This window comes from Leishmania braziliensis, chromosome 30 (assembly GCF_000002845.2).
Source record: "Leishmania braziliensis MHOM/BR/75/M2904 complete genome, chromosome 30".
Lineage (NCBI taxonomy): Eukaryota > Euglenozoa > Kinetoplastea > Trypanosomatida > Trypanosomatidae > Leishmania > Leishmania braziliensis.
In genome coordinates, this window is record NC_009322.2 from 573,210 (window position 1) to 601,130 (window position 27,921).

The 27,921-nt window shown below is 56.3% G+C and overlaps 11 protein-coding genes across 11 annotated transcripts; all 11 read left to right on the plus strand.

Annotated features, from left to right (window-relative positions):
• Window positions 1-4,661: 4,661 nt before the first annotated feature.
• Window positions 4,662-6,752, plus strand: LBRM_30_1680 (conserved hypothetical protein; the record flags this gene model as incomplete). The annotated part of the gene is made up of 1 exon (XM_001566747.1): window positions 4,662-6,752. One exon carries the CDS (start codon window positions 4,662-4,664, stop codon window positions 6,750-6,752), a length of 2,091 nt encoding a protein of 696 aa, XP_001566797.1.
• Window positions 6,753-7,925: 1,173 nt separating this feature from the next.
• LBRM_30_1690 (conserved hypothetical protein) lies at window positions 7,926-8,312 on the plus strand (the record flags this gene model as incomplete). The annotated part of the gene is made up of 1 exon (XM_001566748.1): window positions 7,926-8,312. The coding sequence occupies one exon, from the start codon at window positions 7,926-7,928 to the stop codon at window positions 8,310-8,312; it is 387 nt and encodes a 128-aa protein (XP_001566798.1).
• A 1,219-nt stretch (window positions 8,313-9,531) lies between these two features.
• LBRM_30_1700 (conserved hypothetical protein) lies at window positions 9,532-9,981 on the plus strand (the record flags this gene model as incomplete). Its single annotated transcript, XM_001566749.1, has 1 exon — window positions 9,532-9,981. One exon carries the CDS (start codon window positions 9,532-9,534, stop codon window positions 9,979-9,981), a length of 450 nt encoding a protein of 149 aa, XP_001566799.1.
• Window positions 9,982-10,871: 890 nt separating this feature from the next.
• Window positions 10,872-12,665, plus strand: LBRM_30_1710 (conserved hypothetical protein; the record flags this gene model as incomplete). The annotated part of the gene is made up of 1 exon (XM_001566750.1): window positions 10,872-12,665. The coding sequence occupies one exon, from the start codon at window positions 10,872-10,874 to the stop codon at window positions 12,663-12,665; it is 1,794 nt and encodes a 597-aa protein (XP_001566800.1).
• Window positions 12,666-14,259: 1,594 nt separating this feature from the next.
• LBRM_30_1720 (conserved hypothetical protein) lies at window positions 14,260-14,613 on the plus strand (the record flags this gene model as incomplete). Its single annotated transcript, XM_001566751.1, has 1 exon — window positions 14,260-14,613. One exon carries the CDS (start codon window positions 14,260-14,262, stop codon window positions 14,611-14,613), a length of 354 nt encoding a protein of 117 aa, XP_001566801.1.
• A 1,055-nt stretch (window positions 14,614-15,668) lies between these two features.
• LBRM_30_1730 (conserved hypothetical protein) lies at window positions 15,669-16,679 on the plus strand (the record flags this gene model as incomplete). The annotated part of the gene is made up of 1 exon (XM_001566752.1): window positions 15,669-16,679. One exon carries the CDS (start codon window positions 15,669-15,671, stop codon window positions 16,677-16,679), a length of 1,011 nt encoding a protein of 336 aa, XP_001566802.1.
• A 1,286-nt stretch (window positions 16,680-17,965) lies between these two features.
• Window positions 17,966-20,545, plus strand: LBRM_30_1740 (conserved hypothetical protein; the record flags this gene model as incomplete). Its single annotated transcript, XM_001566753.2, has 1 exon — window positions 17,966-20,545. The coding sequence occupies one exon, from the start codon at window positions 17,966-17,968 to the stop codon at window positions 20,543-20,545; it is 2,580 nt and encodes an 859-aa protein (XP_001566803.2).
• Window positions 20,546-21,054: 509 nt separating this feature from the next.
• On the plus strand, window positions 21,055-21,762 carry LBRM_30_1750 (putative small GTP-binding protein Rab28; the record flags this gene model as incomplete). Its single annotated transcript, XM_001566754.1, has 1 exon — window positions 21,055-21,762. The coding sequence occupies one exon, from the start codon at window positions 21,055-21,057 to the stop codon at window positions 21,760-21,762; it is 708 nt and encodes a 235-aa protein (XP_001566804.1).
• A 1,872-nt stretch (window positions 21,763-23,634) lies between these two features.
• On the plus strand, window positions 23,635-24,006 carry LBRM_30_1760 (conserved hypothetical protein; the record flags this gene model as incomplete). The annotated part of the gene is made up of 1 exon (XM_001566755.1): window positions 23,635-24,006. The coding sequence occupies one exon, from the start codon at window positions 23,635-23,637 to the stop codon at window positions 24,004-24,006; it is 372 nt and encodes a 123-aa protein (XP_001566805.1).
• A 612-nt stretch (window positions 24,007-24,618) lies between these two features.
• On the plus strand, window positions 24,619-25,794 carry LBRM_30_1770 (conserved hypothetical protein; the record flags this gene model as incomplete). The annotated part of the gene is made up of 1 exon (XM_001566756.2): window positions 24,619-25,794. One exon carries the CDS (start codon window positions 24,619-24,621, stop codon window positions 25,792-25,794), a length of 1,176 nt encoding a protein of 391 aa, XP_001566806.2.
• A 493-nt stretch (window positions 25,795-26,287) lies between these two features.
• Window positions 26,288-27,157, plus strand: LBRM_30_1780 (hypothetical protein, unknown function; the record flags this gene model as incomplete). Its single annotated transcript, XM_001566757.1, has 1 exon — window positions 26,288-27,157. The coding sequence occupies one exon, from the start codon at window positions 26,288-26,290 to the stop codon at window positions 27,155-27,157; it is 870 nt and encodes a 289-aa protein (XP_001566807.1).
• Window positions 27,158-27,921: the final 764 nt, after the last annotated feature.

Consider the following 27,921-nt stretch of genomic DNA (forward strand, 5'->3'; position numbering starts at 1 on the left):
CCTTTCTTTTTTTATCAAATTTCTTCTTCCTTGCGCCGCTTCCTCGCGATTCCCCTCTCCCTTCCTCCCTCGCTTAAATGAGTGTAGTGTGTGGATGCGTCCGTGTGTGCGTGCCAACCCCTGTGCGACGTGTGACGTTCGCTATGGTGCAGGTTGCCGTGGCTGCGGCAGCGGCTGCTCACGTCTCAGCGTGGTGGTGACCCAGAGACGGAGAAAGTGGACTCGCTATGCGCCAGAGAGGACAGTGCTTGACAAGTACGTATCCCACGTTGCTCGGCACTGCTGTGTTTACCGCTGCCGCGCACGTGTCTTTCGCGCGCACGGCTCACTGCAGGTCACGCCTTTGCCCTCTTCTGCACCCACTCACGCACACGCACACACACACGCGCAGCAGAGCAACGCGCCGCCGACATACGTGGACAGAAAACAAGGCATTGAGGAGGAGAGAAAGGGAAGGGGGAGGTAGTCCAAGGAAACAGAAATGCGGGAGAGAGGAATACAGAGGTGGTTTGTGGGCTGCACAAGAGCTGCAGTGGTCACAGAAGACGGAGGATAAGGCGAGGGAGCTCGCTGGGTTCATGTCTTCTTGCGTGCCGCCACTGCTGCCACACCGTATCCCCCCTCCCTCTCCCATCTCAATCCTCATTTTTTTCCTTCTTTTTTATTATTTATTTGATGTTGTCTCCCTCGTCACGTAGGTGGCGGCAGGCAGTGTAGCATTCGTCTTGGCAGAGAGTCTCTCTTCCCCCTCACCCCCCCGTTCAGTGCTCCCTTTTTTTTTTCGCCTCGGAGGGGAGGGGGGAAGGCCGTTTTGCATTCGTACGCCCTGCGCGTTCGTGTGCATTTCTGCGTGGTGGCGCTTTTGTGTCGGCGTGAAGAGACGGTGCGCCCCCCCGTCTCTCTCTCTCTCTCTCTCCCCCTCTCTCTCTGCCACTCCTTCCCCGTGACTTTATACCAGCAGCGAGCGGACGGAACTGGAGAGAGGGGGGAGGGAAGGGAGGGGCACACGCGCCGGCTGTGCCAGCAAACGTTTTGTCCACAGACGAGGAAAACCCCTTCCTGTGAAAAAGCGAGAGCAAAGTGGCTGGCGTTGTGCAAGAGCTTCACCAAGCCTCAGGCTCTCATGTGCGTTCTCAGTGAAGCAAGAGCCGCTCATGAGAAAAGAGGTGCTTCCTGTTTCCATTCTTTTCCATCTCTGTTGTGGCACTGCCTTGTCATGCCGTCGTGCCGCCCTCCGCCTGCCCTCTGTCCATACCGTGCAACACCTCAGTTGGACTTCGCGTTCTGCATGCACTGTCCCTTAACTGACGGACACGCTAATGCACATGTGCATTCCAAGGAGACACCCGCTGTCCCCCCTTCCCTTTGGCGTTTCTCTTGTCTGCCTCGAAGACTTTACCTTTCATTCATCTCTCCCTCCCTACTCTTCTTGGGTCTCTAAATCCCTCTTCTGGCGTGATGATGGGGTGTGGTCAGCCCATTGCCTCGACTGGTGTGTCGTGTGTTTTCTCCTGCTTCGCCGTGCCTCCACTGATACGGCTTCTTTCCCCTTCCCCTGTCTGCGGATTGTGAAGAAGACGGTGGAGAAGTGCACACCTTTGCACAGGAGAGAAGCACCCACGCACGGACAAGGACACGGACATGGACCACTCTCTCCTCTCCGCTCCCCATTGCCTCATGGGTGCTGAAGCACTTGCGAGAGGTGCCGGATAGAGACACCCTTTCTTCTCTTCTGTTTTCCTGTTTCTCTTCTCTTCTCCATAGAGGTGCATACGCTAAAGTCTTCTAAAGCACGAAGAGGAACAAAGTCTAGGTGGGGAGCCTTGGGCTCAGTGTATCGCGTCGAGAGTGCTCACGCCACACCCACGCGCATCTTGAAGGCGCCGGGTGTGCAACACACGCTTCTTGCGCAGCTCGTAGAATTCAATACATGTGGGCGTGTGGTCCGCATGTTGCTGAGCGGCCGAGCACTGCTACGCGAAGGCGTTCTCATCAATGCACAAGGCTGTTCTTGCAGCAGGCGTACATTGTCTGCTCTTCCCTCATGCCGAGTATTCGCTTCCCTACTCTTACTTTGACCCAACTTTCTTGTCTTTACCACGACGTTCGACATCGTCTCTGTCGCGCCTTCGCCATACCACCCTTGATTACCTCCTTGACGAGACGGCCTCTCTGTTGGCAATACAACCTGCTGTTGCGCTTTGGTTTTGAGAAAGCTGAGCGAAACAGCTACGCGCGACTCCTCATCTGTTCGCATCGCTGAAAGACGGCAATGACCGCCTCTCCAACGGACAAAAGAGGTGCGTGATTGTCTGCACAAACTGAAGAAAACACTGGACACACGGAAGGGAACTCGATCGTGTGCTCCACACAGGGTTGCACGGCGGTCTCGCAGAGACACGGGGAGGAGGGCACCAGGCTGCCTTGTACATTTCACCACCTACACATTCTGAAGAGAAGCGAATTACCAGCTCCGAGTGGCTCAGGGTGATTGGGGTAGCAAACGTGCAGAGGATGTCTACCGCCATAGTGCCAGTGTTTTTCTCTCTCCCTGTTCCCTCTCTCTCTCTAACGGCACTACGATGCTCGTGTCTTTCTCTGGCGATCTCACCACGGTCACTCTACTACCTCAAACCCAACCACGCACACTCTCGCCGCTTTACACCATCGCCTCCCTCCCAGCTACACCCTCCCCTCCTTTCAGCTAACCCACATCACAGATGCGCCCTCTTCTCTCTCCTCGTCTTTGGCGCGGCGAGCATCGGAAAGGAAAGGAAGAGCACAACATTCATCACGGCATCCATTTTCTCTCCTTTGTTTTTAGCTAAGGCTGGCTGAGATGCATGGCATCCTTTGCCTCCTCTTCTCCGCAAGCGGAGCCCTTTGCAGACGGTCAACTCTTCAGACCGTGCAGTCACTTTCCTATGCAGATATATATATATATATCTTTCATGGCATTACGATGACGAAAAGCCATGCGTCTACCCCCCTTTCTCTGACCCCTGTCATTCACTGTATGTCTTTGCGCGCCTACTAGATCACCTCCCACAAGCACCACTAGCACACGGCTGGCCAGGGCCCGTCCTTCCCCCAAATGTCACTCAAATTTCTGATGGTCTTTGGCTGTGGACGTTGGTGCGCGTCGTGTCAGTGGTTTCTTCCGTGTGCTTGCGAGCCTAAAGCCGAAGGGGCGAGCTTTTCGGTTTTGCTATTTTTTTTCCTTGCCCGTGTCTTGAGCAAGTCAGCGTAACGACCTGTTTGCTTTTCGCGTTGTTTTGTGTCGGCTCTCTTTTCCTTTGTCTAACGTTCTCCAGCCTTTACTCCGAACCTGGAACAGGTCGGTGAGGAGGTACGTACCCGGTCTGTACAGCGCAGACTGACAGTTGGAAGCTTGAAAAGGGGCTTCTCCCTCTCTCTTGGATTCGTTGTTGTTGGTCCTTTTCCCCCTCTCCATTTCTTCTCTTATCGACACGCACGCACCCACATCTGCACATATTCATCTTCTTGAATCTTTGTTTCCCTCCCCCCCTTTCCTCTTGTCCGCTTCATTCATCTTCTCTCGCTCTGCCACAGTGTGCCTCGTACGCTGCACCCGTCTGTGTCTCCCCGTGACATGAAGAAGTTGCAGCGATTAGATCCCTTGTCTGAGTACATTCGGCGTTGGAGTGGACGTGCGTGCGTCGTTTGCGTCCTTGGAAAGATGAGCGGAGCTGGCAGAGGCTAAGCGAGAATGAAGGAATGCAGAAATAAAAACAGAAGAGGCATCGAAGCCGCTGAAGAGTGGACTTGTTCTCCATGAACGCTGCCCTCCCCCGCTGCGGCGTTATGTTTTTATGGTGTGTGTAGTCCAAGTGGGCCCGAACGCCTAGCAGCTGCCATTGATCGCGGATGACACCGCGTCAGCCGTTTTCCAAACGGGGCATTTTCTGTGGAGCGTGACGTATTCGACTGCCTCTTCGACCCCGCCCGATTCCGAGACGCCTTTTGTTTTCCTTTGAATGCAACGGAGACACCAACGTGACTTCGAGCACGCACAGAGAAAAGCAACAGACAAAGAGGTCAAAGATGCTCTTTGGTCGCCATCCGCATCCAATGGTAACAGGCATTGTCATCTCTCTTGCCTGGCGCGTGCGCGGTATTGGTCACGTGCCATCCCTGGCCCACGAACGAACGAACGAACCGCAACAAGAAGAACTGCGTGCGAGGAGAGCACCTCAGCGTTTCACAAGTTAAAAAGTTCGGACTTTCCCTGCGGGTGTGCGTGTGCGCTTCTCCTTTGGTTGTGCATTGGTGATCCTTGGGAAATATGCACTGAGAAGCACAGTGATGTGCGTGTGTGTGTGTGTGTGTGGGGTGTGGGGGGTGGACCATCATTCTCGGTGTATGACACATTTTATACAGTTGAGCGCCTCATTGTCCCTCTCTCACTTTCTCTCCTTCACTCGATTTTTAGCTTTTATCTTCCATCGGTGGGTGTTCACCATCTCACTTGCGTCCACTTCTCTAGGTGCTGCAATGCTCGAAGAGCTCTCAGTCGCTCTCGCTCATCCTTTGTATAGAGGGGCCTGCCATCTCTGGCTACTACCCTGCGCAGATTGGTGCCCGCGCTTCTCGTAGACTCGTGACTACTTCAACCACCTTGAAGGCAAGTGGTCGAAAACATGCGTACCACTCATCCTCTGTGGTGCATTCGCCAGTGTCACGTGGCTCTTGCTCGCCGCAGTCACGGCGGCACCGCACAGACGCAGCGGGAACTCGAGAGGCTTGCGTTGTTGGAGCAGTGTATGACGCAACCGGCAGAGACGCGCGCACACCAGGTACCAGCGGCGACTGCAGCATCCACGGCAGCGTACTTGCGCGAGCTTCCGCAGCGAGTGGAGCGCATGCGGGGCGTCGCTGCAACAGAAGACAGCGGCGAAGCATTCGCCGACCGTAGTGTTGCCGGAACTTCTGCTTCGACCGCCTTACCCACTGAGCATGGGGAAAGCAGGAGACCTTCAGGCGAGGTCAGCGCGCCACAGGTGACCACTCTTTCGCAATTTCTCTCTGCATGCAAGGAGCATCGCATCCAGTACAGCTCCTCGACCGACCCTGCTCCACGGAAGCAGGGCCGCGAAGTGCTCCGCAGTTTCTGGCGCCGACACGCAAGCAGTGCGGTGGCCTGCTGCTACGAGAGGGTGCGTGACCTTGGATTTGTGGCAGACATCGGACTCGCTGATGCCGGTCTGCACCTTGGCATACGCGACATGCGAAACATGTTGCATGGGCTGCAGACGGAGCGCGCGGTTGCCTCAAGCCTTGATACCACCCGCATTCTCGGCTACTTGGTGCGGGAGTTGGAGTACTGGGAGCGCCGACAAGACAACGAAAGCGATAGAGACGCCGCACCCACGCCGGTGAGTCTCATTGCATTCCGCGAGGCTCTCACAAGCGTGGCACTCGAGAGGCTTGCTTCTCTTTTTGTGGAGCTAAGCCCTCGTGCAGAAAATTTCACACCACCAGCTGTGCAGACGGCAACGAATACGCCGGCATTACCCGGCACTGCTTTTCTGCCTGGGCCGACGTCCGGCGTCGATGCAGTCTGGGGACTGGAAGTGCTCGCCGTCTTGCATGCCCGCGACGCCACGGAGGACGTGCTGGAAGATGTCTGGAATACCAAGCAGCTCCGTCTACTACGCCAACAACGCGAGCCTGCGCATCTTCGATCTGGGTTAGCACTTCCGGAGGTTTCGGGCGTAACTCTGCCGATAAGTGAGCTTGCAAATGAGGTTCAGTACCTTCTTGTGTCGGAGCTGTTTCGTGTGGTCGCAGTGCGTCGGCGCGATCTCCGCATGACCGACATCGTCCACGCTTACGCCATGCTGCGTGTGCATCTGCGTCTCTTATGGCCGCCGTACGGGCGACAGGAGCAGCTGCAACCATCGGGTGCGGCGCGGCACTACAGCTGCCGCAGCGGGCCTGTTGAAAGCAATAGACAATGTGCTGCATCGGCATTGGCCCCTGCGCCTGCTCGACGACGCCCACTGTGGTACGAAAAAGACACGCTCTTTCGCATCACCTGGGGCCTCGCCGTTGCCCTGGCCAGGAAAGATCGCGTCTTCATCAGCAGCTATCATTTTGTCAAGATCGTCGCCGTACTGGCAAAGTTACCGGCGTTTGTGCTCTCACAGGAGCCCCACGTCAAGGGGGCGCTCCGCAGTTTCGAATTGCCCCACCGCAGCACCGCTCCTAGAAGAGATGCCGACGAAGAGGACGAAGAGGCTCGTTTTGTAAGCGCCACCATTGCGGCCGAGGTGATGCGGCAGGAGATGGCATCGGAGGCTGGCTCAAAGCCAACCACGGTGGTAGCCCTGCACCCGAGCGATTTCTGGCGCTTTATGGTTGCCAAGGCGTGCGTGTTTGTGCCCAGTTTGCCGGCTGAGCAGCGCCGGATTGTGTGTCGCAGTCTTCACCTTGCCATCACTGAGAAGCGGGCCCATCTACTTTCACTCGATAATGGCGGTACCGTTCGCGCGTCACGAGTACCGCGGTCCGTGCGCCAAGTCCGCAGCGGTAGCACAGGGGGGCGGTTTGGGTCGCGGTCCGTCTCACAAGACAGCAGCGGCACCACCTTTGCTGCAGAAATTCTTCGCCCGCTGGTGGAGGAGATGGAGGACTACCCCGAACCTTACGAGGTGTGTGTAAGAGATCCTCGACTACATTCGCCGCTGCCCCGCGTGGCGCCGAGGCAGCGGCCGAAGGGGCGGCGATGATAAAATACGAGGGCTACTCGGCCGCTGCTCTCACTCTCTCTCTCTCTCTCGCGCGCGCGCGTGCTCTTCTATGGATCTGCTGAGGTTGGTGCTGCCTGTCTTTCGAAAGAAGCTTGTTTCCCGCATGAGAGGGAGGGGTGTAGCCACCATGTCAGTCTGCTGCCTGAAGGGTTATTACTGCACCTCTCCTACGGTACTTCCCTCTTTCCCTTCGTTGTTTCTATCCGTGTCCAGCTACCTCCCTACGGCGGAGCAACAGGAAACGAAAGAAAGCCTGCGCCTTCGCGCTACACTACTCTCACACTGAAACTGAATACTGAAGCAGTATCCGCCTAGCGAACAGAGTCTCTGGAACAGAAGGAAAACGAGGGAAGGACTTCTACCAATGATTTCACAACGCTGCGTTTGATGGAATCCAGCAAAGCACCGCAGTACTCCCCCGCCGACAGAGGTGACATTCATGCGGCATCCTCACTACACTGCCCTCTTGGGCTTCCACTCCGTCGCTTCCTTTTTGTGTGCTACCCATCACCTCCCCTTCTTCCTTTCTTCTCTCATCTCGGAATTTGCATGTCCATTTTTTCTTTTTAATTCTTCGTGCGTGAATGATCGGTTGTCATGGACACACACACACACACACACACACACACACACATTCATGGCTTCGCTTGCTGCTCTGTGCGGAAAAGGCTCAACAACGGGCACCCACTTCGTTACGTACACGTCAAGAGTAGAAGCAGAGGAAAAACAACAACAACTTAAACCCCCCAAAGGAAAGTGAGGCGACAAATTTATTACTTCACTGAAGGCAAGTGGCGCAACATCCCCTTGCCGCAGTTTGTCTCTCTTTTTTTTTCTGCTTATCAGACGCCGTCGTCGGCGGCGGCTCGTGTACAGTTCGTTATTTCTTTGATCGATATCAAGCGCCTACTCGTAGTTTTCTCTTCTTCGTTTTTCTTCATGTTTCCCTCGTAGTTCAAGCCCTGTGTCACCGTGCTCCTTTTGGGGGGACTCCTTCTGCTCAAAGCTGCGTCTCTCTCTCACTCAGCCTACCAACCCTGTAGGCTTACCGTCGATTAGCTCATCCGCCCTTTCCTGGCTATCCGACCTTCTGTATTTCGCTTTGCTCACCCCGTTTTGTTTTTTTTTCGTGTGTTACGCCTGTCAAGGAAAATGCTACGCTGCTTCAACAGATCAGTACTGCGCCCCACGCGTGGTGCCACGTCTGTGGCGACTGCGACTTCCTCCGCCGCCATAGCTCTGCCGGTTCGTCAGTTTCATAGTGTATACGGCATTATTGGCTCCTGCCTCATGTGCGGTGCTTGCATGCTGTCCTTCGGCTCCTGGGCGAACAACTACTGCAACGTGAAGAAGTACGGCCGCTGGCGCTTCCGCAACTCGATTGATGATGTCATCATGGTCTCCGACTTTCGCGGCGCGCGCTACTTTGGGGCCTTTGTCGGCTTTCTCTTTTGGTGGTTTGTCGTGGGTCCTCAGAAATACCGCTGGAACAGCAATTTGGCCGATATCCCCGGTAACACACGTATTGGTCCCTTCTAAGCTGCTGCGAAGGTAGAAAATAGAAGACATTGACGGAGCGAAGCGGAACCAAACGAAAAAAAAAAACGGCCATGAGCGCGTGAGGAGGAAGAGAAGTAAAAGAGAAGTCAGGGGCAGCGCGCACCTGCACAGGACCGCAGGAGAGCTGGAGGCTCCTTGCTTGTGGGAGTCCTCCTAAGGAGGTCGAGGCAGTAGGTGCGCACTTGAGCTGTGTAGATTCTCTCGAATGATTTGTTTTCCTCTTCTCCCTCTCTCGTTTTTGCTGAGCGATCTCTTTCTTTTCGCAGGACTCCACCTGCCAGGCAGCGGCGAATCGTTTGTTTGTTGTTTTGCTGTTTCCATTCTCTGCTCGGGAGCAGTACTGCCGTGCGCTCTTCCTCTTTTCCTTCTCTGGCGCCTTTCTCATAGCAGGGAAACTGCGCGTGTGCTTGTGCAAAGGTGAAAGAAAGGAGGGCGGTACCGGGATGTATACCCACTTTTGCTGTTACGTTTGTGTGTGGGTGTGGTGTGTGTGTGGGTGTCGTCATGCACACGCATGACATGGATTGCTTCTGCCTGGCTGACGTTTTCTTCAATGTCGTTATCATCACCCCGTTCAGTATGGGATGCCACAGTGAGGCTGAGCGAAGACGAAACGAAAAAGTGAACTTCTGTGAGAAGACAAAATCTCCAGCGACGGAGAGGGAAGTGATTGGGTGTGTGGCGGCGGAAGATGCTGTGTGAAAGGGATCAAACTCTGCCTGTGTCCTTCAGCTCTCTCTCCAGCCTCGTTATCCTTTTGTGTATCCGATGGAGATGTAACAGCGGTGGAGGAGGTTCAAGGAGGCAGCGCCGTATCAGTGCTCCTCACGCCACATCTCCCGCTTCTTTCGTCGTCTTTCGCGATAGGGTAGCCCTACTTCATGCGATTGACTCTCATCCACCAACGCGCCCCCGCGTGATCGTCGCTCGAGGTGCTCCGCCTCCATGACTATACCGATTCCCTCTCTATCTCCCCTCTTCCCCGCCAACGCGTTTTGGACTTGCCCAATCAGACATGCGATTCCCGCGGATACACACCCACCCATCTCCACCTCGGTGCGCGTAACACACGGTTATCTGCTCTTTCCTCTTCCCAGCCTACTGCACACAGATTCACACAACACCAGTAGGACCGTTCATCGCCACCACCACCACCGCCGCCCCCCCGCTCCCTTTCGTCTCCTTTAGCTCTGAAGGCATGGCTTCTCAGGTCACAAATACCAGCGCTGCGGGGAAGCAGGCGACAGATGAGGAGATTACCCGTCACCGCGTCATGGCTCGCCTGAGTGACATCCGCACTCAGCCCCTAAAGCAGCTGCCCATGACCGCTTTCATGATGTGGATGGTGGGCAATGAGGTCAGCATCTTTTCGATCATGTTTGTCGGCATGGCCGTTGTGAACCCACTGCAGTCTATCCTCGGTGTTGGCAAGATGTTTGCTGACTTCGAAGAGGACGCGAAGACTGACCGCCAAATTCGATCGGCCGTGAATCAGGCCCGCTGGATCTTCATTGGCTGCTGCCTGATCGCCTTTTTGGTAGCACTTGTGAAGCTAAACTGGATGGAGCTGCTGCCGGTGAGCTCCATGGACTGGATGGACAACACACCGCCGACCTACCAGGAGTTCAGCAGCGGCGCTTTCTACTAATAAGCTCGAGCGGATTATCTGACGAACTCAGCATGAAAAGCGCGAGAAGCGAATGAATAGAGAGAACACACTGTACTTTGATGTGTGCGAGTGCATTTGCTCAGTTTCTCTTGCTCCCTCGTGTGCATCTCTTCTGCCTAGGTGCGCTGGTGTCATGGTAAGTAGTTTGATGCTCTTTTTCTGTCTGCTTGTTTGCTTGTGTGGGTGTGTCTGCGCTCTCTTGTCTGTCGGTGTTGCTATGAGCTGGAATGTTTTATTTTTATATCTGTGAAGGATAAGTGGGTCTGTGGATAGCGGGTTATGGAAGTCGTCGAGCGGCATACCATATCGGCGGTGACCGGTGCCATGCTCAGGGAAGGAGAGATTTAACGGGAGAGGACCAGGGTTTCCGGCTCGCACCTTGGCGGTTTCTGTCCGCGGCTACCACCAATGGCATCGCCAATCCGCGTCCTCCACTTCTTGCGATGGTGCCTGTGGATGCTGCAAAGCTGACTGATTAGTGTTTGGGTGTAGTTGTGTGTATGGATGTGTGGCTCGTTGACTCATTTGTTTCAATTCTGTCCGAAGAAGCACGTGAAGAGATCAACGACAAAAAAAGCAGAAGTCTACCCCAATCCCTGAGTGCAGCGAGCCGAGGAGAGCCAAGTTGTGCGTGCTGCGGGGTCAGGAAGGGCAGTGTTCGCACAAAGCGAACTGTCCTGCGCTTTATTCTATCGGGGGGGGGGGGAGCATTGTGTTGGCTATTTTCACAAAGCGTAGTTGCCTATGTTTCTATGCGTTGTGCAAGCCTTTGAAAGGCAAAGTCCGCTACTCCTCTCTCCTCCCTCTTTGTGCACGACACGCACGTAGTGCGGATGAGTGTCTGCATGTCTACTCGAGGATAAGGCACAATGCAGCTTATGTGCTGGCTGGTCGCCTGTACTATCACGTGTTCTCTTGGCTACCTTCATTCCTTTCATTCTTCGTTTCCCCTCTCATTTCTGACTTCCACGAAGTGTTCTGCTTCCTTGCAAAAGTTCCTCCACACGCACATATCCGTCAAGAAGAGCGAGACGCCGCACTCAGCCCCCAGAGACCGCCATCAGCGCCTCTCCCCTCCCTCAACACCTTGCCCCACTTCATTAAAAATCTCACGGACAGTTACAGCGCCATCTTGCCTAGAGCCCACCAACACTCTTTTTGACACCCCCCTCTTCTACGTCATGCGAGCAGGGGCCATGCTGCGCTGTGTGGCTAGGGTGGCCACTCCAGGTGCAGCCACAGGCACCTCCCCTACCTCTTCCTCGCCCACACCCATGTCGTATTCTCCAGTGTCTGTTCACAGCACTAGGCACGCGCTTCGCACGCGTGACATTACGCTGCGTGTGCCCAGTTCCGACAAACTTCTGCGCTTCTCCTTTTGCTCTACCCGCCACCTACTGGCTGAGACGATTCGCCGGCACGACCTGCTGCGGAGCACGAGAGCTCATCTTGACTTCCTGCAGCTCCTGGGGACACAGCTCACGTTTACGAATCTACTTGCCTCCGCATTAGAGGGCGAGGAGCGAGTGGAGGCTCGATTCACCGCGGAGGAGGCCACCATCTTGACGGAAGCACTGGCGCTGGGGGAGTGTCGGTGCCACCTGGGGCCCGAGTACAATGCACAGCTGGAAGCACGCGGTCTGCCGACGTTTCCGTTGCGCGTAAACCGTGTCTTGTATCGCCAGGAGAAGCCCTTTTCGTCGGTCGTGCACGCTGATCTGGCTGAGCTCCTGCAGACTTCTTCCGACACTGCTTCCAACATCGCTGCCGCTGCCACTCGTGCAAGCGAAGCCAGTGATATACCGCTCTCCTTGCACCTGCCTAACATGACAGGCCGGGCGCCTCTGGAGGCGTGGAAGAGCTTCTTCTCCTACAACAGCAGCCTACACGCCTACAACTACCTGCGCCGGTCCGACGGCAGCGTCTCGGCGGTGTGGATGCAGTCCCGAATCGATGCGGCCACGCTGCTGGCCCAGGGATTCTTGAATGCGGATAACACTGCTGCCGTTTCTAAATGGCATCACGACGAGGTGTGCAGTGACAGGGACGAAGAAAAGAAGGCACAGGACGTTCAGCGAGTGCTTCTGCATGCAGTTCCACTTAGCTTTGGCGTGATGGTGACACCGCTGGCCGCTGGAGGAGCGGTAGAACACCAGGTGAACCAGTTGAACCGAGTAGTGATGGAGGCCGCCGCGCTGCTGTGCGTACCGTCTGACGGCGAAACAGCGGTCGCCTCACCTCTGCAGCTGCTGGTAGATCGATGCGCCGAGAGGCACACTACGTGCCAGCACATCCTGTCGCTGGTTTCTGGGGACTACGAAGGTGCCTATCAAGTTGCGGTGGCTGCACGGCAATACAGCGATGATCCGGCGCAGGTGGCCGCGGTGGTGGACCCGATACGGCGAGCGTTGGGGGTGCAGGACTTTGTGACCCCCCTCGCGGCAACGGAAGCGGCGCGGACGGGGATCGACTTTTTTTGCCGCTGCTCAAAGCAGCACATCATCGACTCCCTCGCCTCCGCGCCCCTCAGTACGCTGGAGTCTTTGAGGGAGAGCGGCCACACGGTTCACTGCTGCTTTTGTGGAAGGCAGCACAAACTCGCCGACGTGGAGTGGCAAGTGCTGAAAAAGACCGCTCGATCGGCTATCACATCGTCGCAGTGATGGCACTCCTTTCGGAGACGAGAAGCCGCTGCTCTCCCCCCACCCCCCTCACAGAGTGCTTGGACACTCTATCAGATTCGGCATACGCCTTTTACTTCACAGTTTCGTTTATAAATGTTCGTCCACCCACACTCTCGTTGCATGGGCCAAGAGCATCACAACGATGCCAAAGCACTTTTCAGCAGAGTGCCGTACGCGCATTACATCTGAACACTCTCTTGAACGAATATGAGGTGTCATGCACTTGCACACTGCTCGTAGTGGAACAGCACATCATCAATGCTGACATGGTTGTCGCAGTGCGGCAATGTCGTTTGTTTCTCTTTCGCTTCCACCCTTCCCTCCTTCTCGTCCCTCCGCCGTCAATACTTTTCCTCTTTTGGAGCTTCGGTACTCGTTCTGCGGAATTGCCGCCGCTTTGCTTTACGACTCGCTAATCTCCGCCGTGATGACGAGAAGGGGACACATCTCAGGGGGTGGTATCCCGGGCACCAGTGTCCCCGCTCTGTGTGAGGAGGCCGAGTAGCCCCTCTATCCCTGCCACTGCCTCACCACCTGTGGTGGTGACAGGGTCGGGTGCTGGGGTGGTGGTGTGACCTCCTGTTGTATGGCAGAGAGAGTGGGCACGGTGCGAACGAGGGTAAGAAAAAAGGGGTGATAGATTCCCGCGTGCAGCGCAACTGGCCAGTTTCCGTGTTTTTGCCTTTCATCATGGTTGCACGTGCAGAATGCAGACGTGAGTGCCGGGTTGCAGAAATCAACCCTTCTGGCTTATGCGCAGCAGCCCCATTCGATACACGCGAGCCCGCATTCACCCACGCCACAACGTGCATGTTTGCACACACCAGTACTTGCAGCCACATAGGAGAACTACTTGGCAAGGAGCTGGCCTGCTGGCTCGAATGCTGATCATCGATCTTCACTTAGCGAATCCTCCAGCGCAGGGGAGGAGGAGGAAGGTGGAGAACAGAGCCAGCCAAACTCACGGCTCTGCGTGCAGGGGAAGTACGTGAGCTGCATTTATTCCCGCCAAACAGGGTGAGCAAAGGGCTGCCTCTCAAACAGGATTTTCTTCGGCAATGCCAGCGCAGGCGTTTTCGGCGTATTTTGATGCCGCAGTCGCATTTCGTTAGAACATTTTCTGCGACTCAGCACGGGCCATCCCCCCAACGATCCTCTAACTCGTTTTGCGTCTCTGACAGTCCTCCGGTGACTTCTCTCTGGGTTTCGAACAGCGGAGAAAAGGTGTCACTCAGAGGTGACAGCATCACGCTGTTCGCCTACGAGCGAACGAAAGACAACCCCACACCTGGTTCCTACTCCTCAAAGCTATGCGACGTGTCGGCAGGGTTCAGCGGACCAACTATGTAGAAGAGTACAACCTTAATGCTTGGTTTGTAGAACAAACCATACGTGTGCACGTGCACAACTTACCCAGCGATTGATCACGTCCAATGCGGCCAAGCCGATTCAGGTGCATTTGAGCATGCAGGAAAAAAAAGTGAAGAGGAGGTGGCCCTTTGCCTCCACTGAGGAGCCTTCTCGGGACGAATGAACGCAGCACGAGTTGCTGGTTTTTCATCCACTCTTCGTGATGAGACTGATGCTAACGTTTGTTCATCTCACTCTCGACTTCACCACGTCTGGCAAGGCGTGCGACATCAGTGTCTCTGTGAAGGACCTGGAGAGGCTCATAGATAGCGATCACCTTCCAGAGCTGTGCGAGAGAGTCATGCCAAGCACGGCGATGGTGCACTTCCCTGAGGAGCCCAAGTTGAGCACGCCAAATGTGTGTTGGCAGCTGAATCGTCTTTTCCCGATGATGTTCGGTTGTTGTATGGAGAGCGAGTGGCAGCTGCGTCATAAACACACACGTTCTCAACGATCCTTCATGCACCGCGTGGCAGTCGTCACGGAAGAAATGAGCACCTCGCATGCTGTTTTGTAGGTGCGCAGGTCTCTGAGGAGTTAGGGTCGTGCTTCTGCTTTGCTTCTTTCAGCTATTTTGACTTCCTCCTCCCCCCAAATGTGACTCATAATTTTTTTTTTTTGGGGGGGGGGCGACTATAAAAAGGGTATGAAAGTGCACACACACACCCCTACCCACGCTTCCGCTATTACTCGTAAAAGAAAGCAGCAGCGCGCAAAGCACGTTTGATACTAACGACAATACAGCGCTGTACACACATGCACCCACCGGAACAACGACGTCACCAACCGAAAGCGTCGCGCAAACAATTAAGAAACGGAAGAAAAATGCAAAGAGGTCACCACGCCGCCCCCAACATCGCCCTCTACGTCCGCCTGCGCCTCTTTCGACGCGCACCTCGGATGCCTGTTTGGTTATTTCCCTTTTCTGTGTTGACTTTCTCATTCTGGGTTCATTTATTAGTATTCTTAGTCTTTGGAACACCTTTAACTGCATCCTGTCAACCAACTTCCATCCAGTGAGCATCGATCCGCACATACGCACACAAATCGCGTCAGATCAAGTCAAAAATACGCACAAGCATACAACAAAGCAGGACGACAAGGGTGCAGAGAAGGAGCGCTCGGTGCCTCGTACAGCGTCGACACATGGTGTCGCTACCTGCTCTTAGGTGTGCGCTTTTCATTTCTCCTATTCCATCTTCTCTCCCAAGGGTCGAGGAGCAGTCATTGATATCGGAAAGGGGGAGGGGGCTGCTGAGCTGGTGGTGCTCGTAGTGCAGTCGTAAAATGGCGCAGTGAGTCCCCGGAGCTGCGGAGTGTAGGTGGGGATATGCACTGGTTCTGGTAGAGAGGCTTTGTGCTGCATGCTCTCGCATTCATGGCAATGGAGGTATATCCCTTTTTCTTTCCTCTCTTGCAAAAATGGCTCCACGTGCGTTCTCTTATCGTTGTGGCGCATAAATGCCAACTCTACGTGTGTCTTGGTGCGCATTGGCACGGCTGGGTGTCTCATGCCCTCTTTTTGTGCTCACACTCTTCTCATTCCTCTATTTTCACCTCAGGGAGCGCATCATGGTCAAGAAAGCTTCCTTGACGAAACGCAGTGCCGGCGATGTCGCGACACCTCGACCAGGAGAGACCGTTGCCACTTCCGTCGACAGCACATTGAGCCCTCGGACCTTTCGTCAGCACAAGTGGGCGAAACGCGTGGATGACGCAGTGATTGCGATGGGCCATGTGCAGCAGTCCCTCCAGCAACACACAGTCGAGGTAGACACCGTGAAGCGGGAGTTGGAGGAGCTTACGTACACTGCCGCCGCGCTCTGGGCAGCAAACCCAGACGAGCTCCCTGCGCAGTATAGGGCCAAGCAACAGGCGTCGTCGCAACGGACGAGCAATTCAGTCGGCAGTGCACCCCGATCAGCCAACACCACTCCGACAAAGCGGTGCTCTGGATCAGACATCGCATCGCTTTCCGCGAGCCCCGGCGGCGACGCTGTCAGTGGAATCTCAGGAACGGGCCTCGAAAGTGTTGAGCAGACGCTGCTACAACTCACCCCAGCGCAGCGGGCAAAGGTGTCGGCAGCGCTCCAGTTACTCTTCTACGCACCCCCAATCGCGTCATCCGTGGAAGTCGTCATGGACAGCACTGATGCAGATGTTGCCGGTGACCTGTCGTCCACGGTGGCAGATCGTGCAGCTCAGGAAAAGTCAGCACCGCTGGCAAAGTCTGGAAATGCCGAGAGCGCCGTCCCAGCGCCGTGTGCGGTAGTGTCTCCTGCGATGGTGACTGCCAGCAACAGCAAAATATCGACTGCTGCGACTGGGCGGCGCAATGGTATCCCACTAGCACTCTTTCTCGCTATGCAGGAACTGCAAACAAGGAGGATCCATCTAGAAGCGCAGCTAACAACGGCCGCCAACGCCACTGCCCAGCAGCTGGAAAGGTTTCAGCTGCTTCAGGAGGAGCTGATGGTCTCGCAGTACGGCCTGGAAGCGGCACGGCGCGATCCACAACAGGGGCTCCAACAGCAGCTGGCAGGTCAGCAAACACCATCGGAAAGTATCCCTACATCATCGTAAGGTACCATGGAGAGGAGGGGGGGGGAGGTTGCTGTGACTTTGCCTGTTTGTCGCTGTGTCTCTGTCTGCTTGTCTACTGGAAGTTGTGTGGCAGGGTTGACGCCGCGAGCGTTGTTTTGAATTGCTTCTTTGGCTGTGGCGGTTGGGTTTGCCCCTTGCCCAAAACACTCGCGCCGTCTTCCTCTCCCCTCTTTCCCCAAGTCGATGATTTTCTTTTCACTATGCCACGCTACCTGCGTTTTGTGGGTGTGTCGTGGGCACAGCACAGCGCGAAAGACAGCGGTCAGCCATGCCCCGCTTTCTCGCCGCCACGACTACCCCTGCCCTTTGCTTCAATGCACACACTGGGAGTATTGGGGAGGGGGCGGTGAGACGCTACGAGATCGAGAGATGAGATGGAGAATGGTCGGTGGCTCACATGTATAGGAAGTTCCAGCAGTGCCTCGATGTTTCTACCCAGAAGGCAGAAAAAGTAACATGGCAGCCTCAACAACAACTTTTCTCTTTGCCACCGCACCGGAGAGCACAAGCAAGCACATCATGTCCGTGGTGGTGCATGAGTCCGTCATTGCATTCGTGTGAAGGGAGCGAAAGGGGACTTTTCGACTCTTCACTCACGCACGCACGTGGGTGTGTGCACTCTTTCTTTGCCACATTGCGTGAAGCATGCAGTCCGTAGACGCGCACGCCTCACGCACGGGTCTCCCTCCGTCTTGTCTCGTGCTGCCCTTCTTCCGCACTCTACATCCGCCTGCCGTCCCATGCATCTCCCTCCTCCTTCCTTCTCTTGTGTGTGTGGGGTGGGGTGGGGGTGCACCGTCTCAGTCAAGCAGAAAAAAAATGAGCAATACTGCAGCACGGACACCATTTTTGCCGCCAGCACCACCGAGTCACACATATATGCCTACCCCGCTAACCACGCACGCACTAAAATCAAGAGGATGGGCGCTATTTTGTCCCGGCAAGAAGAGCTTTTCCTCCACCGGAAGTGGTCGGAGTTGCTCGAGGTGGCCATGGCGGCAGACATGGCCGAGCAGGCAGCTAACACGACAGGCGGACAAGGCGATGGCGGTGTAGACGGCGAGAAACCCTGCAGCATGCGCGACGCAGCGCCACAGCACAAACGGGTGGGTCGAGCCAAGGCGGGGGGCTTCCGTCTCTCCTTTCAAGAGTGGCAAGCCTTTCTGTCGGTGCTAGAGCCGCACGGAGTGAGGTCGAGCAGCGCCCCATCCGACCTATGCGCCGCCCTCTCCCCAGCGCAGCTGCACGTGCCTGCCGTGACACTTATGGTGCACTTGTGCGTGTGGTGGAGAGGAGCCATTTCGGCCAGCGTGCTGGGCGAGCGCGTCGAGAGGCTAGTGCAGCTGGTGGCGGATGTGCAACACCCCAGAGAGTGCAATATGAAGAGCACGTACTTGTGTAGCAGTGCCGGACCAGATGCAGGGGGTCACACTGTTGACGACGTGGGGGCGGGTCCCGGGGGCACCCCGCGTAGTCGCCCCGCAAGACTGGCGCGCTTTGTGAAGATGCGCATCGTCGACCGCTCCAAGCGTGGCTCCAGATCCGCCGCCGCTGCAACCGCCGCAGACGAAGAAGAACTGTCGCTAGATACCTTCGCCGACATGGTGAGCCTGACGCAGCAGCTACTGGAGCAGGAAGGTGTGCTGGCTGCTGACACGGCAGGTGTCGCTGGGACCTCTACCATGCAGGGCACACGCACCTTTGAGCTCTACGACGAGAAGATCAACAACGCTGAGGCGCTCAAGCAGCGTCCTATATTGGCGGTGGTGATGGTGCTGGTGCTCGCTGTGTACGCCAGCAAGATAGAATCACATCCACAGCTCGCCGCGCGCAGCGTTTCACACTTGGAGGCTCTTGAGAAGATGATGGTGCTAGGGGGCAGCGATAGCAGTGGGAGCGGTGCTGCTACTGTTTCCATCCCTCGTCCGACATCGTCCTCGTCGTCAACACTGGCCGCTCTTTGGCCCTTGACGGGTGAGCTTGAGGTGGCCCTCGTGCATCGCCAGCACGAAGCCGACGCCGCGCGCTGCTCCTCCACCGAAGGGGAAGAACTTCGCTCTACACTTCGGTATATGTATGAAAATCGGGTATCACTTCCGCAAGATAGATCAGCCGCCAAGGCTGCGACCCTGAGCGAGAGGTGGGCGGCCGGGGCCTCGCAGTACGTTGGCCAGCGCCCGATCTGGGCTGCCCTGCGCACCCATTTTCTCTCAACTGGCGTCTTCGATGCTGATAAGCCGACAGTGCTGGTGTTCTTTGGTCCCTCTGGCTACGGCAAGTCGGAGCTGGCAAAGCGGGTGGCCAGTGTGCTGCACGGCCTTCCGATTCCAGAGCTCGAGGTATCCGGCAAGATGGTGTACATCCACATGCCGTCCTTCTGCACAAAAGACAGCATCTATTCTCTCGTCGACCCGCCAGCCGCCCACGTCGGCAGCGGTATCCTCCTCTCTGCTTTGCAGAGGCACCCGGACGCAGTCGTCGTGCTGGACGAGTTCGAGAAAAGCACGGCGGAGGCTATCAACAACCTGTGGCTGTCCGCCTTTCAAAAGAACGGTGTACTGCGTTCCCTGAAGGAGGCGAGCCGATCCGTCTCCACGGTGCGCACAACTTTTATCCTCACCTGCAATATTGCGGCGGAGAGCATTGTGGCTCGCGAGGGTCTCTACCTCAACGCGTCGCCGGCAGATCAAGAGAGGATACGGGCGCTCTTTCAGTCGCAATGCAAGAGGGTGTGCCAGGAGACCATGGGTGAGCCTTTCGTCAACCGCGTGGATTACTTCTTCCCCTTCATGCCGTACACACGTGCTGAGCGGCGGCAATTTGTGTGCCTCCTGCTAGAGCGACTCTTGACAAGTCAGGCTGAGAAGAGCCGCGCCATCTATGCAACACCGGGGTTTGTGGAGGCGATGGTGGAGCGGCTCCACACCTTCCACGCCGCCACTCTGGAGGAAGCCGTGCGGACGCAAGTCGTGCGGATGGCACACGAAGGGTGGACATCTGGTGTGCTCACAGTTGAGCGCCACATCGCCGGTGGCACCGTGGCGGTGCTGCTGCCTGCGACAAGGTCAGAGCTGTTGAAGCGCGCAACGCCTGCCTCATCACCGCCAGCGTCGACGATGAGTGGCTGCACTTCTGTCGGCTTGAATGGCGGCGACAGTGACGACCTCGTCGACATAAGTGATCGCTCTCTTTTGGTGGAGGCCTGGGAGTCGTTGCCTGGCGGTCCGCAATCGCTGGCACAGTGGGCTGCGACGGGGGGGAGGGTGAATTGCACGCCTGGGACTGAGGATGAGGACGACACATCAATTGCATCACAAGTGACTACAGCGTCTTCAACGAACCCACAGAAAACCACCCTATCTCCCGCGATAGCCTCCACTACGATCTCGCTGCCACCCGCGCCAACCAGTGCTGCACCGCATACCGTCAGCGCCCCAGCTTCAGAGAAGGAATACGAGTACGAGTATGTGACTGACAAGCTTCGCATTCTGGAGCTGGAGAAGGAGCTGATCACGACGCGGGCGCTGCTGCAGCAGCGTGACTTGGAGATAGCTACCCTGAAGGACAAGATCCTGCTGCTGCAGAAGGCGCTCGCGTTGATACTCCTCTCGCTGCTGAGCTGCCTCTGCCTCATGGCGCTCATGATCGGGCTCAAGCTGACACTGCTCTTCGCCTTGGCCATAGCGGGCTGTCTCGTATTTGTGCTCGGCGTGCCTCTATCCTTCCTGCGCGACGCCATGCGCGGATTCTTCCACTTACTGGGTCCCTACAAGGCCGGCGGGCTTCTCCTCGTCCTGGTTGCTTGGCTCGCTCGGGCATCGCGGTCGGCCACGTCGTGCTCGTAGGGAGCTCACAGAGAAAGGGGCGGCGCACTCAAGATGGAAGAACGACGCTGCTGCTAACGCTACTTTGTGCTTGGAGTGCATTGCCGAGGACACGCATACCGCCTCGCCCTCGCAAAAATAAAAGAAAAGGAGTACGGCAACAAGTGAACGGATTCGTCACTGGGAACGCCCCCTCTCTTCCTCTGGCATTCTACATGCTTGCCCAAGTGCAATCCACAACAACGTACGAAGGAGATGAAGACGTTGAGAGCAGGGAAGCCGCGGTAGCGATGGAGTAAACCGTTGAATGCGCTTCAGAGCCTAGTCAACGTCATTTTTTCTCTCCTCTTTTGCTCTCGCCCTGCGGCTCGCCCCTTTGGGGGTTTCTGTGCATTGCAAGAGGAGCCTGAATGCCTCGTTATCATCGCTACTGGACCGACTGACCGCAAAAACTTGACACGCATTCTCACTTACAAACGCCATCGTCCACATCATCACGTAGAGACCGAGACCACCAACATACCACTTAAATGGATAGCGGCAGCGATTCATCCAAGGAGGGGGCCACGCAGTTCAAGGTGGTGGTGCTGGGCAACGGTGCCGTGGGCAAGACCTCCCTCATTCGCCACTTCTGCGATAGCGGCTTCACGAAAAGCTACAAGCAAACCATCGGAGTGGACTTCTACTCGCGCAAGGTCCAGCTGCCGCACAGCCACTCCCCTGTGACGCTGCAGCTGTGGGACATTGGTGGGCAGCAAATCGGTGGCAAAATGCTGGCAAACTACATCTATGGCTGCCACGCAGTATGCCTCGTATACGACATCACCAATCTGAACTCCTTCAAGGATCTTAGCGAGTGGAAGGAGTCCGTAGACAAGGTGTTCGCAGAGGCGTCGAGTGTGGCCCAGCCCAAGATGATACTGGTGGGAAACAAGGTCGATCTGCCCAATCGGCAGGTGACGGACGAACAGCAAGCTGCCTTTAGCAAGAACTTCAGCATACCGCACTGCACCGTGTCGGCACAGTCTGGAGAGGGGGTGAACTCCATGTTCACTCGCATCGCCGCAACACTGGCCGGGGTGGCGATAAGGCAGCAGGACTTGGACTTGACAGATCGCGTCGAAGTGAATGTGGTGAGTCGACCAGAGGGGCGGCAGGTGGCGCCGCGGTCGCTCGCACTGCAGGCGACCAGCGAGTCCAAACACAAACGGAAGAATGGGGACTGCAGCTTCATGTGAGGAAGGGGGAGCTGCCCGTTCATGCTGCCCGCCGACCATGGAGACCATGTAAAAGAGAACCTTATCCTTTTCTGTTTGCAGTGTCACCGCTGTTGGTCATTCACCTTGTCGCTGCACTCGCAACAACGCATCGCAGTGGCAAAGCGGAACGCGAATGAGGAGGAAAGGAGGAGAACGCCTACGCAAAAGCGTTGTGCGGTTTGCTTTCTTCGCCTGCTCCTTTCTGTGTTGTGATTGACTGAGAGTGACGCTCCCCTCTTCTTCTTCACCCGTTTCCTTCTCTATTTTGCTTTCCGTTTCTCTCTTTGCCCCTTTTCTTGTTCACCTTTGCGGGACGTGTGTGTGTGTGTGTGTGTTCTTGTGTATGTTGTGCTGTAAGATGGGGTGGTCAGTGGTGATCCCGTCTGCGCTAACCGATGCCGTCTTTTGGAGGGAGGGGGGAGAGGGAGACACGGAGGAGATATACATGCGTCCTTCTCCTTGTTGCTCCTGACCCAAGTGCGTCCATTGCCTGTGCGGGCTGTGTCTTCGGATGTTGCGTCATCAACGCACACCTAAAGTGGAAATGGAGTGCAGGCCGACCGCACGCGTAGGCGCGTGTATGCACTAGTCAACAGAAAAAAAAAGCGCGAGCAAGATCGAGTCAGACCATCCAGTCGCCTTTCTGTTGCTGCTGTCACGCGCCTTTCCTCTGCCGCTTTCCACTGCTGCCTTTATGCGCCTCTTTCTATCAGTGAAGAGCATCCATAATTAATACAACAGGACGAGGTGGTGACACGGAGGCGGGGCAATTGCACCGGCCCATCCCTTTTTTTTTTCATCCTGCTTGCTGGGAAGGTGGGGAGAGATGCGTACAACCTCAACTCCCCCGCTGTGTCGGCGCAGCAGCTGCACGAGTATTCTCTCTCTTCTTTCCTTTGTCTTCTGTGTTTCCCTACATATGGCTTAGTTTTTCCTTGCGAAGCGCACGTCTGTCGCACTGACACACCCACCGCGCATCCCCAGCACCTGGGTGAGGAAAAGAGAGAACCCGACACAGCGTATTATAAGCCGTGGTGTGCCGTGTGAGAAAATCGAGTCACACCACTGGCGTCCCTGCCAGAGAGTCCGCATAGAGGGCCCCGTTTGTTTCGTGTATAGACTCTCACTTCCTCTGACGTTTCTGCAGGCGCGCGGGCGAGTGAGTCTCGCAACAACACGCCAACAGGCTTGGCCAGGGGAGTCTTTTCACTCACGCAGCTACGCCGAAAACAAACACGCCTAGGCACGCACCCCTCCTTGTTGTCTATGATGATGAAGACTCTAGATCAGTGGCTTGAGGACAGCTCCTCCGAAGATGACGTCGAACGGGGGCAACTCGCTGCCAGTGGCGATGGCGACCCGCCCAGCACCTCAGACGGCGAGCGCTCCACTGTGTCACGCGTGGTCGGCGCCTCGCCCAACAGCGGCGGTGGGACGTCCGTGTCTGGCAGCCTCGCCTCGGTGCATACACCGATTACACTGCGGCCAGCAAATCACCCGCCCGGCGGCCTTTATGGAAGGCAGGAGGAAACTCGCGACAGAATGATGCGTCTCCTCGGTGCGGATGCTGTTGCCAAAGCCACGCCCCCGGCATCGTCAAGCGCGTCACCCAGCAGCCCCACCTGTTCTGTAGCTGCGGCGCCGGACCGCAGCCGCTTCCCGTTCGGCGCAACGCCGCCCTTAGCTCACTCCGTGCCGCAGTCCTCATGGATACCCGCTCTGCTGCCTGGTGGGAATTCCACCGGCACCAACGCGGGCTCTCAGACAGGTGCGCTGACAGGACCACTGAATGCGGTCACCCAGATGGACACGGTGACCGACTCCAGCCAGCTGCCTGAGATCGAAAAGACCATGCAGGGTTTCAACGGCGTCTCGGCCTACGAGGCGGTAGAGGTGATGGTGGTTGACCGCGGAACTCAGACAGTGTCGACAGTGGGAACGCAGACGGACCCGCTGCCAATGCCCTACGGCGCCTACTATCCCGGACCCTTCGCACCGTCGCCGTACACAGGAATTGGCCCGTACATCAGATGGATGCCGCCAAGTCTGCCACTACCACGCTACAGCATCGGCGTGGATGACCAGCCATTTCGGCACCACCACCATGACTACGAGCAGCGGGAGGCGGCGGAAGCTGCCAAGCTACGCGGCGAGCTCGAGATGGTTCAGAACACCATTGATATGCTGATCACTCGTTACAATCTCCCGCCGCCGCCAACGTAGTGCTCCATGTTGCCGGTGTTTTGTTGTTGTTTTGAGCTCTTATGCCTTTCCGACATGCTTGCGTGTGTGACCGGCATGACTGCTTCCTCTGGTGGTGTACGTACACCCCAATTGAGAACGTGTGGCTTTATGCTTGGTGGACAAGCACAAAGCCACACACTACACAAGTCCGCCACTTCGATTCGACACACACACACACACAGAGACACACCGTGACACTTCCCCCTCCTCTGGGTGACAAGTTGTGGGTGGAAGACTCGTTTCCTGCTGTGACACAAGTACCCCCCCCCCCCCCCCCCAAGTGGGAGTGCGTGAGCCTGCTCTCCTTTTGGGGGTACTCTCTCTCTCTCTCTCACCCTCTCCCGTACTCTGCTGCCCTCACAGCTTTTATGTACCAAGTCAGCACTGTGCTCACAGGTCTTACCATCATTGCTGCTGTTCGACACACACCCCCACCCTGCCCCACCTCCAGCCCAGCTCCTTTCGCGATCATACACTGCGTGGGAACGAATACTTCAGCCACGCACTACCGTGTCTGTATGTAGATCCATTTTTTTTTTCGCTTTCTTTCTGTATTCCCTCTCTTCTTGTACAGGTCCTCTTGCGGGAAGCATGTTTTCTGCAAAGTACTACGACAATCCGTTCGCGGACAGCGACGACGACATCTGCTACGCCGAAATCATGTCGGATGGTGATGACGGCGGCACCGCCGCCGACGCTCGGCCACGTTTCCCGTCCATTTCCCCCACCGCCGCCTTCAACTCAGCGTGGCGTGGCAGCAGTGAAACGGCGAAGAGTGGATGCTTGGCCAGCATGGAGATCCCCCTCTCCACAGTGCACGGCTCGCGGCGCGGCAGCACACAAGCAGATAATCTGGAGTACGAAGCGTACATTGAACTGCTCTGCGCTGAACTGATGACAGCCAACGCCGACAACAACCGCCTGGCAGCCACGCAGAGCAAACTGGAGTCGCGCGTGCGCAAGTTATCTTTCGAAAAAGAGAATGCCGAGCGGCAGATGCACCAAGAGAAGGAGCGTAACCGCGTCTTGGCGGACAAGGTGTCGGCGTTAGAGGAGGAGCTGAAGCTGATGATGGTACGCGCCAGCTCTGCAGCGCACCGCCACGGTGCCATGTCGCTCGAGACGAGCAGTCTTCACACTTCCACAAGCCCTGAAAGACCGTCCGCTGCAGCACCACGAATGCGGCGACGCGACCCCAACGCCTCCCAGGAGCAGTTTATAGCACCCGACACGTCCTTTGAGCAGCCACGCCGCCTCGAGCTGAGCCCGTCAGCCGCATGGCGTGCGCCGTCAGCGGACGGAAGTTCCAGCCTCCGTGCCCTGGAGCAAATACACCACGCGCAAGCGGTGTACGCTACCTTCCGTGGTGGCTCGTATGATCGGCATGGCGAGCCAATCATGACAACGGCGTTGCCCCAGAGAGGGCGTACAGGCTACGAGCCACGCGGCGAGGCGCCGTCACCCCTTGGTCAGCAGACGCGGTGCAGTCAGCGAGGGGCCGCCGCGGCATATGAAATCACCCTAGCCCAGCAGCAGGCTCGGAAGGAGCAGGCGGCCGCGGCACAGGAGCTGGAGGCGCACCTGCGCGAGCACAGTCAGCAGCGCGACGAACTTATGAAGCAACTAGAGCGTCTCGAGCGCACACGCACCCGTACGGTGGCGGATCGCAAAAAAAAGGCGGCCGTCGAACGCGACCTCGAGGCGGAAGAAAAGGTCATTGGCCAAATTCGACTCGAGCTGCGCTCCCGCTCCGCGCTGCTACGTTAGCCGCTGGCGTGGCGCGGCGTCTGTTTTGCTGGGGCAGGGGCGGGCATGCCGTTTTCCGTTTGCGGCGCGGCGCGGGTCTTCTTTTTTGGGCGGCGTTCGGCGCCCTCCGCAGGCGGGCAGGCGGCGGCCGCGGCGCCCCTCCGGCCCCCGCCAGGGCCGGCGCCCCGGGGGGGGGGCGGGGGCGGTCCCCCGGCGCGCGAGGGGGCGCAGGGCGGGGGCGGGCCGGCCCCGCACCCCCCGGAAACAATGCCGGCGCCTAGCGCCGCACCGTGCCAACCCCACCCACCATCCCGTCCCCAACCCCCAAATCTAACCTCTCAGAGCGCCAGCAGGCCACCGATCTTGTAGTCTTTTCTCCGACCCACGCGCCCCAAAACTGCAAACTTTCCTCCTTCACAACGCGCGATTTACATCGCTGATAATCATGAATTTAGCCAAGCGTGTTTCCTCGAAAAAGAGCCCTAATCGGAGTGCGGGAAGCAGCACCAAGACTATGGGTATGCCAAAAGAAGCGGCTCAAAGAAGCCCCTCAAGGGTGCCGCACGTGTCCTTTGCGGATGACATGCAAGTAGTGAGCATCCCTTCTGACCAAGACAATCCGTCGGATGTCTGGAGTATATACTCTTACGCAGCGTACACGACGAAGAAGGAGCAACGCTACCTTAAGCGTTCTCTGCAATCGCGCATTGACGAAGCGATCTCCAGCTGCCCCAACCTGTTCACTTTTGCAGACAACGACCAGGAAGGGAAACGAAATGTGCACAATAGTGACTCTGACGGACACATAGGCACATCGCTCGGAGCTACGCTGATGGCGAAGGGCTACGGCAAAAGCATTGGAGCGTGCGCCATGTACGTGCTCTCAGTGTGGCCTTCCTTCCCTGCTAAACACCGACCCCCAATGTCTCCAAAGGTGCAAAGGTCGCTCGAGGCGTTGCAGGCTGGAACACGCCTGTACGTCTTTAATGAAAAGCCAAACTCTCCACTGCGCTGCGGCACAGCATTGCGTCTCTTGCGCAGCATCGACGGCAATGAGGCCAGTATTGCCATTTTCAACGCCATGGAGCCCACCGTCATCGATGGTTACATCCCACTCTCGCTCATTGTGTCACTTTCTTTTGGATTGGAACCAGTGGAGCGGCAGCGGCACCTGAAAGGGAGCGGTAAAATCATGTGCAGTGACGGCAAGAAGAAGGTGGAGGAAACGAGCAAGCGAGCCTTCACGCTACACTGCGCTGCACCTGAGAGGTTTTATGTCACCTTCATCGCTGCGAACCAGGAAGACTTCAACAAGTGGATTTGTGTCATCGATTACTTTGTTTTCCTCAACGCCTATTGCCGATCATACATGCAGTCGAGCTAGTCTAAAAAAAAAAAAAATTAGGGGCTGGTATTGTGTTGAACGTTCTTTCATATTATACCCTCTGGTCTTTTTCTTCCGTGCGTCTTTCTTATCGCTCTGTAGACTACCAATTGACTGCAAGGCTGCCCTACCATAGTGTCCCTAGCTCTTACTTCTTCTGTTGCATTGTTACATACACCTACAGAGAAAAAACAAGCAAAAAAACGAATCAAAGAAACCTTCGCATACTCCTTTCCTTTAATCATCTCGCATTGCTATTCACTCAGTTCTACTGTAGGTCCTGCATTGGGTTGCTTCCATCATTCTACAGCTCATTGTGCTTTAGAGAAGTCATTGCTGCTTATTTGACTTTCCTATTCTAGCTTTTCATTCGGAATGCGCAAAAGTATCATCTAGTGCACAGTGCGCTGCTACAGTTTTGTTCTCCTGCATCAAATGCATATCGAAATGTTTTCTTAAGAGATCACCGAAATAGTTGTGGAGTCGTTGTCATCACTCCGGCTCAACTGAGCCTGCTTACATTAGCTCTGCACATGCTTGTATTACTATGACACTCCTCTCTTTAGCTCATTCATTTGAGAGTGTCTACAACCTGGGATCTGGCGTCCTCTTATCTTACACATGCATTGGGTGTTCTTCACAGGTATCTTCGTCTCTCTCTCTCTCTCTCTCTCTCTCTCTGTATGGGTCACTCTTTTTTGCGTCTCCCCTTCGACTCCTTACTCGTGCATCTTACGTTGTAAAAGTCGTCATTCTCGTATGTT